Consider the following 13690-nt stretch of genomic DNA (forward strand, 5'->3'; position numbering starts at 1 on the left):
GGGGAGAGTAAGCTGCTGCTTTGGGGTTTCCCAGAAAAAAAGCATCTGGTCAGCCCCTGTGAGAACAGGATGCTGGACTAGATGGGCCATTGGCCTGATTCAGCAGCCTTTGTTTATGGCCTTATTAATACCGAGCAAATAGCAAGGCACTTTTCCTTTCCACCTCAGAAGCTGGGTCCTAGTTCAACTCCAAAGTGCACCGCTGTGATCCCGGTGTAATAAACCATCTCCAAACGGCCCACCTAACTGCGGTCCGTAAATGAGAATTCCACCAAGGCAGCGGCGTAGCAAATGATCTAGCCGGCAGGTTGTAAAAACATGATATTAAGGAGGTCTGACAGCAATTATCTCACGGGGAAGGGGAAAGTGTTTCTGTGCCAGTAATGTTATGTAGGACACAAAGTAACACATAAGATGGCGAAGGAGGTAACGAGGAGCTACGACAGGTACGAGGCAAACATCTAATTAGAAACATGCCTTATTTTGTTTAATCATTTGCAAAGAGAGGCTGTCATGAGGAGAACGCTCAGGATAAAGCGTTTGCACCCAGGGAGGAAAGGCTAACCAGGTTGGCATCGGAATGGGCACATGCTTCTCACCCACAAACTTTGCCCTGCAGAGAGAGTCTGCAAGTCCCATGTAGATTATTTTTTTTTTGCTTTATGCTCAGGGTACAATTTTGCCCAGAGAGTGGTTCCTGTCAGGCTCTTGTGAGTTCTTAGGGGACAGAATGATCCTTTGGGGTGACTGAGAAGAAGAAGAGAAGAGTTTGGATTTGATATCCCACTTTATCACTACCCAAAGGAGTCTCAAAGCGGCTAACATTCTCCTTTCCCTTCCTCCCCCACAACAAACACTCTGTGAGGTGAGTGGGGCTGAGAGACTTCAAAGAAGTGTGACTAGCCCAAGGTCACCCAGCAGCTGCATGTGGAGGAGCTGGGATGCGAACCCAGTTCCCCAGATTACGAGTCTACCGCCTTTAACCACTACACCACACTGGCTCTGTGGAGGAGGAGCTGGGGCTTTTTAAAGGCCTCACATACAAGGGTTTGGGGCTATTTCCCCTCAAAAACGATCTCGCACAGTGCCCCCCAAAAGCGCAGCACGAATTCAAGTGAGACCATGACAGCCAAAGTGTTGGAGGGTATGTTGATGTTTTAATGATGTTCTATGGATCCTTTGATGATTTTATCCTTATATGTCACATTCTGCCTTGCTGCATTCACCGCCACCCCCAGTTACAGATTATAAATTTGCAGGTAGATGATGATAATTATAATGATAATAATAATAATTAATTTTTTGTACTCCGCCCATCTGCCTGAGTTGCCCCAGCCACTCTGGGTGGCTAAATAAGTATTTAATTTAATAATTTAATTTAATTTAATTTAATTTATATACCACCCTATACCCGGAGGTCTCTGTAAGAAAATAACATATTTTGCCTGTGCCCTGTATGCCGTTGTTAGAAGGCAAAACCACTGCCATTTGTTTCTCTTGGTCCCTGCTGCAGGATACACATTTAGACCCAACTGACTACGCACACAGTCCAATATTTGGTAATAATAGCACTCATCAGGGGCACCCTTGAACAATCAGCTGGGCTGGGGTTTCCCCCAGGCTGTTGTGCCTGAAATTATCCCCCTCTCCTCCCTCCTCCAGCACCTGACCTTTTTGGGGAATTTTACTGCCTCTCTCCTAGGCTTGCGCATTGCAATGTGGAGAGATCTGCGGCCCAGTGACATTCAGCGGCTAATGACCAGCTTCTTAAATGATTTCACTCAGCCATCCACTGGAGCAGGTTCACAAAACTTAATAATTGCCGGCAAGTTATATAAATGCCTCCTGGCGGGATGTTCACAAGGAAAGGAGAGCAAACAGCCTCTGATTGCTAAGGATAAGTCTGGGCGACTAAAAATGGCACGTTCCCTTTCCTTTGCTGTTGCTTCTACTGTAAGTGCTTCTGGGCTGAGACTCATTCTGGGCACACTCGGCATGGGGCGACATTGCCCAGCAGTGCATGGCCCAGAGAGGGGTGAGGAGGGCAGAGGGCCACCTTCTTGTCAGGGCTCTTGTGAGATTCCGTGAAAGGAGACCTTGCAAGAGGAGGAGGGTGCACAGGGTTAGGGGTCATCTTGCCCCATGCGCTCGGTGCTATGTATTCAGTGGTCTGTGTTTGCCTGAGCTTGAGTCTGAACTAAGGATTCTGAGCCCCTGTGTTCTGATTTGATACATGATATCCAATCACAGAACATTTCAGGATTTGGGCCTCTGCCATTGGCCCTTAAACCCTGAGTCATGATTCGCAGCTTGGTAGTTTAGACAGCCAATCACGGTGGGAGTGGGAGTGGCCCAGGCCTTCAGAAATGTATATAAGCAGTTGCCTTGCCCCTGTTGTCCGGTTCTCTGTTAGTTCAATAAAGGTTCTTGCTTTGGCGAGCGGCCGCCGCGGACTCAGAAGTGTTTACATCCGGATTCCGCAGCGTCGGATGCGCAGACGCGATTTGCGCAGCTCGTGCATGTGCAGAAGCGCTCTATCGGCGCTTTGCGTACGCGCAGAAGCGTGCCTTTGGCGAGCGATCGCCTCCGCAGAACGGATTGCAGTCGCAAACCGAGGTACCACTGTATTGCATGTTTAGCTGGGTTTTGAAATGCTAATTGGTTCAACGCAAACCCACCTCTGCTCATGCAAAAACTCTCTTTCCTCCCCTTTTCCACCAGGGTCGTGCAACCTCCCTCCCTCCCTCTCTAAGTCCAACCCATCCCTGCTCGGTGCAAATCTCTCTCTCCTGCACCAGGTCAGGCCCCTGAAACTCCCCCTCTCACTCCTCGCCCCCCCCCCATTGCTCATGCAAAATCTGAGACTCCACCATCGTAGGCCCGTGCACTGCAAACCCCTGCTCTCTCTCCGCGACCTGCCCTCTGCCTCTCTCAAACGCCTTCTCCCAGGCTCACTCCACCCTCTGCCTGCACCCTGTAATAACTCTTGCTCACAAACTCCTGCTCAGGCTGTCACTCTCCTCCCACCCTCTGCCTGCTCAGTTTCAAGGAGGAGGAGGAGGAGGATCTAAAATGTGGGTGGGAAAGGCACCCCGTTTGAAGTCCAAACAGTACAGAGAACCCTTTTTCTACAACAAAAGAAGAAGGGACAATTGTGTTTTGCTAGAGACAGGTGGCAACCCTACATTGAGCTAAGAATAGAAGAATGTAATAAGAGTGGCTGGACCAGGGCAATGGGCCTCCAATCCAGCATCCTGTTCACAAAAGCCAAATTTCAGGATTTGGTGGGGGAAGAGAGTTTTCTACACGTTCAGATTTGAGAGGAATTTAGCAGATTGGAGAAGCTCACGGAATGAACAGCCCAAGCTCACGGAATGAATTTCAATAGGAGCAAATGTAAGGTCTCTGCACTTAGCAAGAATAAGCAAATGCGCAAGCGTAGGGTGGGGTGGGGTGGGGCACCTGGCTTGCTAGTAGGACATGTGAAAAGGGTTCTAGGGGTCTCAGTAGGGCACAAGCTCGGCATGAGTCAACACTGCGATGCAGCAGCAAAAAGCGCCGCCTCCCAGCTTCACCTACCTCGCAGGGTTGTTGTGAGAATAAAATGAGGAAGAGAAGTATGCACCAGCTCCCAGGAGGAAAGGAGACGGGAGATATAAATGGATTCAATCGATGGATTTATGGGAGGAGATGACTGGAAGGGATAGTGCTGCAGGACTCCTGCTCGTTCCCCAAGAGGCACATCCCCAATCCTCTCGCCTGGCCGCCAACGTCAAATGCTTCCACCCTAAGCCCAATCACGGCTGCTTAGCGGCGAATTACGACTTAAAGCTCTTTCGGGGAGATTTAGGGTGATTTAGTTCTTTTTTTAAACTGTGGAAGAGCACTAGTGTAAGTTTCTCAGCTGGTGGATGCAGCAACTGCCCATCCGAGAGAGGAACCTGCCCTGCCAAGGTTAACCCTTGCAAGTTAGTTCAGGAAGAGGAGCTAGGCTTTCCCGGAGGGGCACTGCCACTGGAGGCCGCCTGGAAATCGCAGCTGGTCCAAGATGCATCAGACCAGTGGCAAGCTGGGACTGGCCACAGAGAAGGCGTTGAAAGAATTTCACTTCTTCACACAGCTCATAGTTAAACTATGGAACTCCCTTCCTCAGGAGGCAGTGATGGCCACCAACCTGGATTGCTTTAAAAGAGGATGGGACAAATTCCTCTGAGCTCCCAAGAAAGTCTGTAGGGAAGGACATGCGTGGCCTTTTGGGTACTGAAGGCCTGAGTCATTTAGAGATTTAAATGCCACCTTGAATTGAACAGGCAACCAGCGCAGGTGTTTTAAAACAGGGGTGTTGTGAGATCTGAAAGGAATCCCAGCCAGTAACCAGGCTGCTGTATTTTGGATGTTTCCGACCCATCTTAAAGGGCAGCCTTACATAGAGCGTGTTGTGGTTGTCCAATGTAGAAGTTACTAGAGCATCGAGCACAGTAGCCAAGCCACCTCTGTCCAAAAGGGGCTGTAGCTGGAGAAACAGGTAGACCAGAAAAAGGCACTGCTAGTCTCTCTCTCTCTCTCTCTCTCTCTCTCTCTCTCTCTCTCTCTCTCTCTCTCTCTCTCTCTCTCTCTGTGTGTGTGTGTGTGTGTGTGTGTTTTGAATCCAGGAGAGAACCACCAAATTGCAGAGGGCTCCCCCCCTTGCCACTAAAGGGAACCCCCCAGCCAGTAATATGGCTGCTACGTTTGGGGTCAATCGAAGTTTCCGAGTCGTCTTCGAGGGCATTGCGACAATCCAATCTGGGAGTTAGCAGAACGTGGAAGTTCTGATGGCAAACTCTCCAAAGCTCCTCTCCATCCCATACCAATGCGGAAAAGCCTGTCCCAGGTGCATCTCCGCTGCAGTTGGGAGGGGGAACCCAAACCCATCTTCCCTGCAACCTGCAGGGACTAATTAATGGGTTTTTCTGACCTGGTGATTAGCAATTTCCCCTTAATTGCTGGAGGACACTCCAGCTTGTTCTTCGTCCGCCCTCCCCCTCCTCAAGACGGGGCCCCGGGGGAAGTGAGCATCCAGGCAGGAGAGCCTCCTGCTTCCTGCCTCTTGTTTTTCCGTCTCTCCTCCTTGTTTCCATGTCCTCCCCATTACGTACCGTATGTTAGACTCATTACTGGGCTAAATATAAACTCATAAATAAGAATAGCAGCTGCGAGGAAGGCGTGCGGGGCAGGCCGGAATAATTACGCTGGCTGGATCGGTGCCAAGGCATGGTGGCACGCAGTGACACAGGATCTTAATTACCACAACTGGCCTGGTCAGGAATGGGAAGATGCCTCTGGGTGACGGCGCTTCCAGAAAACAGGCACTGGCTGCGATTTGGCATCCAGCTCAAGGCATGAGGTCTTCCTGGGCCTCAAAGCAAACAGCACCACCTACTGGCGGCCTTGGGGCCTGCTGCGCACACCCCTGTCTTCAGAGCAGAGATGGGCGGGATAGTTTTGGCCCGGGGGCCACATTTTCACATGGGCAACCTCCCAAGGGACATGTGATAGTGACATACTCTCCAACATTTTCCCGATGAAAATAGGGATGTCCTATTTCATAATAATAATCAGTGCTTTTTTCCCTAGAAAAAGAGGTCCCGGTATTCATCATTACAGTAAGTTACAGTAAGTGTCACACTTTTTAACCAAAAGAGAGAGGTGCCACTTCTACATACCCTTGACTACCTCCTGAAAAAAGCAGCAGCAGCAGCAGCAGCAACAACAACTTTATTATTTGTGCCCCGCTCATCTGACTGCGTTGCCACAGCCACTCTGGGCGGCTCCCAACATACTGTATTGTCCCGAATATAAGCCGTACCTGAATATAAGCCACACCTTTAAAATTCAAGGGGGGAAAAAGAAAAAAAGACAATACCTGGATATAAGCTAATCCCTTAAAATTCCGCAGGCACTCACACCCTCTCCGTTTTACCATACGTCTATTTCAGCAGCGATATTGTAAAAGCCGATTTTTGTAAGGTTGTGTATTTAAGCTGCACTTTAACTTTAACAATCAGAAGGTTGGCGGTTCGAATCCACCTGACGGGGTAAGCTTCCGTTGCTCGATCCCTCCCTTCCCGCTCCGGCGGGAAGGTAAACGGCGTTTCCATGTGCTGCTCTGGTTCACCAGAAGCGGCTTAGTGGTGGCTAATACCCCAGAGGACAGGATCACACCTCGAAATGACCTTAACAGATTAGACAACTGGGCCAAAGCAAACAAGGTGAATTTTAACAAGGAGAAATGTAAAGTACTACACTTGGGCAAAAATAATAATGAAAGGCACAAATACAGGATGGGAGACACCTGGCTTGAGAACAGTACATGTGAAAAGGATCTAGGAGTCTTGGTAGACCACAAACTTGACATGAGTCAACAGTGTGATGCAGCAGCTAAAAAAGCCAATGCAATTCTGGGCTGCATCAATAGGAGTATAGCATCTAGAATGATCAAGGGAAATAATTGTTGTTGTTTAGTCGTTTAGTCGTGTCCGACTCTTCGTGACCCCATGGACCATAGCATGCCAGGCACTTCTGTCTTGCACCGCCTCCCGCAGTTTGGTCAGACTCATGTTGGTAGCTTCGAGAACACTGTCCAACCATCTCGTCCTCTGTCGTCCTCTCCTTGTGCCCTCAATCTTTCCCAACATCAGGGTCTTTTCCAGGGAGTCTTCTCTTCTCATGATGTGGCCAAAGTATTGGAGCCTCAGCTTCACGATCTGTCCTTCCAGTGAGCACTCAGGGCTGATTTCCTTCAGAATTGATAGAGTACCACTGTATTCTGCTCTGGTCAGACCTCACCTGGAGTACTGTGTCCAGTTCTGGGCACCACAGTTCAAGGAGGATACTGACAAGCTGGAACGTGTCCAGAAGAGGGCAACCAAAATGGCCAAAGGCCTGGAAACGATGCCTTATGAGGAATGGCTTAGGGAGCTGGGTATGTTTAGCCTGGAGAAGAGAAGGTTAAGGGGTGATATGATAGCCATGTTCAAATATATAAAAGGATGTCATATAGAGGAGGGAGAAAGGTTGTTTTCTGCTGCTCCAGAGAAGCGGACACGGAGCAATGGATTCAAACTACAAGAAAGAAGATTCCACCTAAACATTAGGAAGAACTTCCTGACAGTAAGAGCTGTTCGGCAGTGGAATTTGCTGCCAAGGAGTGTGGTGGAGTCTCCTTCTTTGGAGGTCTTTAAGCAGAGGCTTGACAGCCACCTGTCAGGAATGCTTTGATGGTGTTTCCTGCTTGGCAGGGGGTTGGACTGGATGGCCCTTGTGGTCTCTTCCAACTCTATGATTCTATGATTCTATGTGTGTCCACTATAAGAACATAAGAAGAGCCGGCTGGATCTGGCCAAAGGCCCATGTAGTCTAGCATCCTATCCTCACTGCAGCCAACTGGATAGTCAGGATCTGAGTGCAAGAGCCCTCCTCCCTTCTGTGGCTTCCAGGAGCTGGTGTTCGGAAGCATTGCTGCCTCCGGCCATGATGGAAGGAATTGGGAGCCTTGGGTGACTGAATTATCTGAGCCACCTCTTTTGGCAGGATGGTGCTGATTACTGGCTTAGCACAGGTTGATAGGAACATTCTGGGGACTTGGTGTCATCCCAGCCCAGAGAGCGGTTCATTTAATCACAGAACTGTAGAGTTGGAAGGGGCCCCAAGGGTCATCTTGCATCCTGTTTTCACAGTGGCCAACCAGCTGCCCTTAATGGGAACCGGCAAGCAGGACCCAAGCCCAAGAGACCTCTCCCCTCCTGAGGTTTCCAGCAATTGCAATTCAGAAGTATTCCTGCCTCTGAGTGCAGAGCAGAGCCATCGTGGCAAGTAGCCATTGATAGCCCTCTCCATGAATTTGTCTCCTCCTCTTTTAAAGTCATCCAAGTTGGTGGCCCCTGTGCCATGTGTGAAGAAGAAGTCCATTGCTTTCTCTGTTCTGAATCGCCCAATATTGAGCTTCACTGCATGCTCATGAGTTCTAGTGTTATAAGAAAAACTTCCTCTGTCCGCTTTATCCATGCCTTGCAGAATTTTCTGAATGGTGAAACTGAGCCGCCCTCCCTCCCAAAATCATTTTGGTAGCTAACACACACACACACACACCTCCACTACATGCCACCCCAAACTGGCAAGGTGTGGAGAAAAGGGATGAAAGCTTAACTCAAGAAATGACCCCCCTTGCCCTGCACCATCCCAATTTCTCTTCACTGACACACTTCACAATGTCTAAAACTGCTGGAGGGCAAACTTTTATTCTCTGTTTCTAATGGTGTCATTAGTAATTAATGATATTTTAGTGGATACATTTTATTTTTAATTAAAAGGAGCATGCAATAAAACCACCCTTTTGTTTTATCTCGCAGAGAGGCCACCCTTGCTTCCAAGCCCTGTCAAGCAGACTGGCCAAGATGCTGCCCCCTAATGAGAAGGAAGGGTGTGGGGCAGCCATTTTCCCATCTGTCAGAAGAGAGGGGCTGAAAGCAAATGTTCAAAAACATTTGAGACTTGGGCAGATATTCCTGGTTCACCATCCAAGATCCCCAATGCAAAATTTCAACCGCGAAAGCTGAATTTAACCATGAACTTGAATTTGGACCAGAAGATCTTAAATTGGTCTTGGCTTCTTGACCATCCAGAACTTAAAAAACAAAACAAAACACGCACACAAAAACCAACACCGCAAACTAGCTAGATTTGCTATGGCTGTGTGAAGCACATACACACTGGACTCAAGGTTTATGGGTTAGGATTGGTGGGGTAGATGATGAGGTTTATACACAGGGGTGCCATTATGTGAGGGAAAAATGGCTCTGGCCCAAATGCTGCAAGGAGGACTCGACACATTTTGGAAGTAAGCAAAATGATATGGGGAAAGGATCAGTGATGGAGCAGCTGCCTTGCATGCAGAATGTCCCAGTTTCAATCTCCAGCTAAGGCTGGGAATGTTCTCTGCCTGAAACCCTGGCAAGTTGCTGAGTCAGTGTGGACACTACTGAGCTCAATAGACCATTAAGTCTGACTCAGCACAACATAGCATCTTATACTACAAATGCTTAAATTATGGGAAGGCCCATTACTCAGTGGACAGACCACCTGCTTGGCATGCAGAAAGTCCCAGGTTCAATTGTGGGGGCAGAGCACAGCCATTGTGGCTAGTAGCCATGAATGGCCTCCTCCTCTTCCATGACTTTGTCCAACACCCAGTTGGGTGTATCCCTGCCTCCTGCGGGAGTGAGTTCCATAGTTTAACTTTGCTTCTGGGCCTTGTGTTGACCCTGCAGTGTGCTATTAGCCTTGCTTTCAAGTAAAAGTCGCTGTCTTTGTGTATTGGGACAGGAGCCCGACACCAGTGGTGTATGCAAACCCTCTTTTGGCCCAGACATTGAATTATATCAGGTGTAGAATAGGCAGTTGTGTCTTAGCCAAGACAGGCTTATGGGCCAAATGAAGAGGACTGATTAGGCTTGTGGGCTGTAGGTTGCTCACCCTCAGTCTAAAAATAACCCATCTTCACTACTGCCCCAACACCTGCTTCTGAAACCAGAAAGTTGAGTGATACTACATTGCTCTCGTATGGAAGCCAGTTTTGATGGCTGAGTTTGCCACAACCACAGGGTTCCCTACCTGTTGACAGACAGTCTGGTGTAGCGGTTAGAGTATCAAACTATGGCCTGGGAGAGAGCAGGGTTTGAATGACCATTTAGCCATGAATGAAGCTAACTGGGTGACTTGGTGGTCAGTCTTAGAATAATACCGTAGCTGGAGGGGACCCTGAGGATCTAGTCCAGGCATCCCCAAACTGCGGCCCTCCAGATGTTTTGGCCTACCACTCCCATGATCCCTAGCTAACAGGACCAGTGGTCAGGGATGATGGGAATTGTAGTCCAAAACATATGGAGGGCCGAAGTTTGGGGAAGCCTGATCTAGTCCAACCCTCTGCAATGCAGGAATAGGCAGCATGTCCGATACGGGAATCGAACCTGCAATCTTGGTGTCATCAGTACCAGCCTACTGCCTCTCAGCCTAACCTACTTCACAGGGTTGTTCTGGGGATTAAATAAGGAGAGGAGAAAACCACACACACCACCTTAAGCTCCTTGGAGGAAAAGGTGGAATATAAATGCGATAAATAATCAAATGTTTAATACCTGGCTGGGATGAATGTCATGCAAGGAGGATCAGACAGCAGTTTCAGCAAAAAATAAAAATAAAATAAAAAATAAATAATGCTCGGTGATGTTAAATTATTGAGAGTAGCTTCGTAAAAGCAGCAGCCCCAGCAAAATAAAAGAACACAAACCGGAAAACTTGCCGACGCGCGGAACCTTTCGGAGGGTTATGAAACAAGGGGCTTGGGGAAAACCCTCACTCTAATGTCTGGAATAGCTAAATGCGCTCCAAGGGGCACGGAATTAGCAGCTAGCTCCCAGCAAAAGCTGCTGACTGCTGGGGGACACATGACGGTGACTGCAGCTTGGTCAGCTGTGCTGAAATGAAACATCAGGAAGGTATTAAGTCAGCAGTTGGCACTTTGAATTGTGCCCGAAAACTAATTTGTAGTCAGCGCAGTCAGGCAAGGATGGGCGTTGTGTGGTCAGACCATCTTGCCCTGGTGAGAGATCTGTCTGCTGAATTCTGCACCAGGGGCAGTTTCTGGATCACCCTTCAAGGGCAGCCCCACATCTAATGCATCACAGTAATCTAACCTAGAGGTTATCAGAGCACAGGCAACAGAAGTTAGGCCGTCCCTGTCCAGACAGGGGTGCAGCTGAGCACCAAGCCAAGCTGGTGGAAGGCACTCTGTGCCACCGAGCGTCACATTAGCCAGTGTTGGATCCAGGAGGACCCCCAAGGTATGTACTTGCTCCTTTAGAGGGGGTGTGGCAGAACCTACACTTTGCAGTGTACTGTATTCGTTTTGGCAAGTACTAAAAACATTTTTGTTTATACAAGTCTCCCCAGATGTTTAGAAAGTTGATGTGAGTTTTAATCTGCTTTTAGTCTACGGTTATTTAACTTTTCGAAGGTCTTAAATTATTGTTGTTCATTTTCCTTGGTGATAATTTTATTGTTTCCTCTCTTTTGTAAACCCCTTCGAGATTTTTAAATTTTTGTTCCTACAATCAAGCAGCGCATAATTTCTTTGAAATAGAAATAGAACAAAAAAACATAAGAGCAGATCACCGGTACCTCATTCTTGTCTGGACTGAGCTTTAGTTTATTGGCTCTCATACAGTTTCTCCCTGGGAGCTCTCCATGGTGCTGAAACAATGACTACCTGCTCAGCGGGTTCCTCCTAGAGACCCAAACTTTGAAGCACACCATGTCTCGGGAGGGTAGGCGCAAAGCTCTCCCCTTCCTCTCACTGCAGGCTGCAGCTGCTCTCAACAGCATCAGCTGGAAGGCCTTGAAGGTGAGGTGCAAGTACTGTTAAGTCCACTATTAGTGAGGCCATTGTCACGCACACAAGAATGCCATGTGACCACAAAACTGGTAAGAACCAGTCAAAGGTGAAATGAATGGCTGATTGTTAAAGTGAAAAATAATTCCATATTAGGTACAAAGAGGGTTCCAACATACACATCAAAATAAATAAATAATAATAATTGGTTGAAGATAATGCAGAAATTATCTTCAACCAATTTTGCAGAATAATAATGCAATAATGCAGAAATAATAACCAATAATGCAGAAATTGGTTGAAGATAAAGCAGAAGGGTCAGACATGACTAAATGACTAAACAACAACAACAATGCAGAAATGGCATTTAACCCCAGTTAAACTTTCATTTATTCATAAACATACTTGACTTCTGTGCTGGCAAGGGTGTGGGGACAGAGGCAGCTATAGGCACTTGTGGTGGACATGCCTAAAGGTGGCAAATTTGGGAGAAAAAGCATTTAACGAGATAAGTAAGATCAGTCATCGGCATGGCACAAAGTCTGCAGAGCTTGCAATAATGAAATCTGTATTGGTGGATAAACCACTAATTGGATTTCTCTTAGTGGCCATATCAATGGCTATAGCCACAAGGACTTAAAAGGTGTGAACGTGAATGATGACAGGGTGACAGGGTGACTTATTTCCCTTATGAAAAAACTGGCTCTCAAATTGAGACTGGCAAGAGGAACAAATCTGAGACAATTGAGACTGGCAAGAGGGACACCTTTGCAAGAGAATGGTTGAGTTTTACTGCATTTGCAAATTCCCTAAAAACAACAACCCTAAAGACCTGTCCCAAACGTTTATATCAACTTGTGGATCGCTTAAAAAGAAATGCTTTGCAGATGAACAAGCTCTACTGAGCTGCCCCAGGGACAGCATCAAAGCTATCATAGATCTACAACACAGCTATGTTTTCCTTTGGCAAGAGAGAGCAACAGACCCCCTGACTGGTCTGACGCTGGGATAAAGGGCATGGAGCTTGTTATCACTGCAAAGAGCGAGGCTCATGTGAACTGCAAGCATGTGCCCTGCAAAAAGATGCTTGCTCCACCGAGAAGAGCTGGATGTCCATCCCTCCCTTGATGAGCTGAAGAACGCCATCAACTCCCAGGCATGTGGTTAATGCCTCTGGTGGCACAGCATAGCCACTATGGCTAGTAGCCCTTGGTAGCCCTCTCCTCCATGAATTGGCCTGATCTTCTTTTAAAGCCAGTCGAGTTGGTGGCCATCACTGCCTCATGTGGAAGTGAGTTCCACAGACTGACTATGAGCTGAACATCCCACTCTATTGGGTCTCTGTGAGTTCTGGTGTTAAGAGAGAGGGAGAAAAACTTTCCTCCGTCCACCTTCTCCATGCCACACATCTATATATATATAAATGTAGGCATTGTGTGCGCAGAGGTCACAGCCTTTCTCCATAACCGCTGAGCTGTAATGTAACAAATTTGGCCACAACGTTCCATGCACAATAGAGAATTAACCAGGCCGGCAAGCAAGCAACAGTATCGATCTCTGGCTTACTTTCTCCGCCTTAAGGAAGGAAACCTTGCCCTTCTGCAAATCCCTGCTGGTGTCTCCTCCTCTGCGGCCATGAAAGCAGAGGGATCTGGCATAATTCCCCCCCCCAAAGCAAACCTTTCATACCTAAAATAATGATTAAACACAAAAAAGTGGCGCCCAAATTAGACGCCATCAGCAGAAGCTCTGAAGACTACAGCAGCATCTAATAGAAAGGCAGATCGCCCACTGCTACCTCCAAAGGCGCGCCACCAGATGACATCACAAAATTCCACAGCAACCAACTGAAAACAGGCCTTTTGCAGCAACAAGGCCCAACATTGTCAAGTGGAGGTAGGGGCCTGCCTGGAGGGGGGGGGGAATGAGGGGGCAGGGATAGGTAATGGGTCAGAACAGGGTGGGGGGATGAAACCTGCCCTCTCCACAGTATCTTGCCTCGGCTTTGCAGACTAGGCTGAGTGGATTTAGGCCTGCCTGGGAGGGGCGATGGGGGGCGCGCGAATAGGCCGCAGTATAGAATCAACTGAATATGGGTCTTTTACAGGGCTGTGCCTGTGGGTAGAATAAACGTTATTTCACATAACACACATGGGTAGGGGAGTCAGGGTTGGGACAGGGCAAAATTTTACAGAACACGCACATTGGGGGAATGGCTGTGTGCAAAATAAACGGGTCACAGGGATAACCCGGGAGGGGGTG

At 48.1% G+C, this 13690-nt stretch overlaps 1 protein-coding gene across 1 annotated transcript in view; it reads left to right on the forward strand.

The window, feature by feature from the left end:
• Positions 1-414: 414 nt before the first annotated feature.
• LOC148683560 (uncharacterized) overlaps positions 415-13690 on the forward strand; it is a 97887-nt gene continuing 84611 nt past the window's right edge. The window contains exon 1 of the mRNA XM_088658201.1: positions 415-446. Within this exon, the coding sequence (XP_088514327.1) occupies positions 415-446 (32 nt within the window). The remainder of the gene's footprint in view (positions 447-13690) is intronic.

Source organism: Zootoca vivipara, chromosome 14 (genome assembly GCF_965207765.1).
Source record: "Zootoca vivipara chromosome 14, rZooViv2.hap1.1, whole genome shotgun sequence".
Lineage (NCBI taxonomy): Eukaryota > Metazoa > Chordata > Lepidosauria > Squamata > Lacertidae > Zootoca > Zootoca vivipara.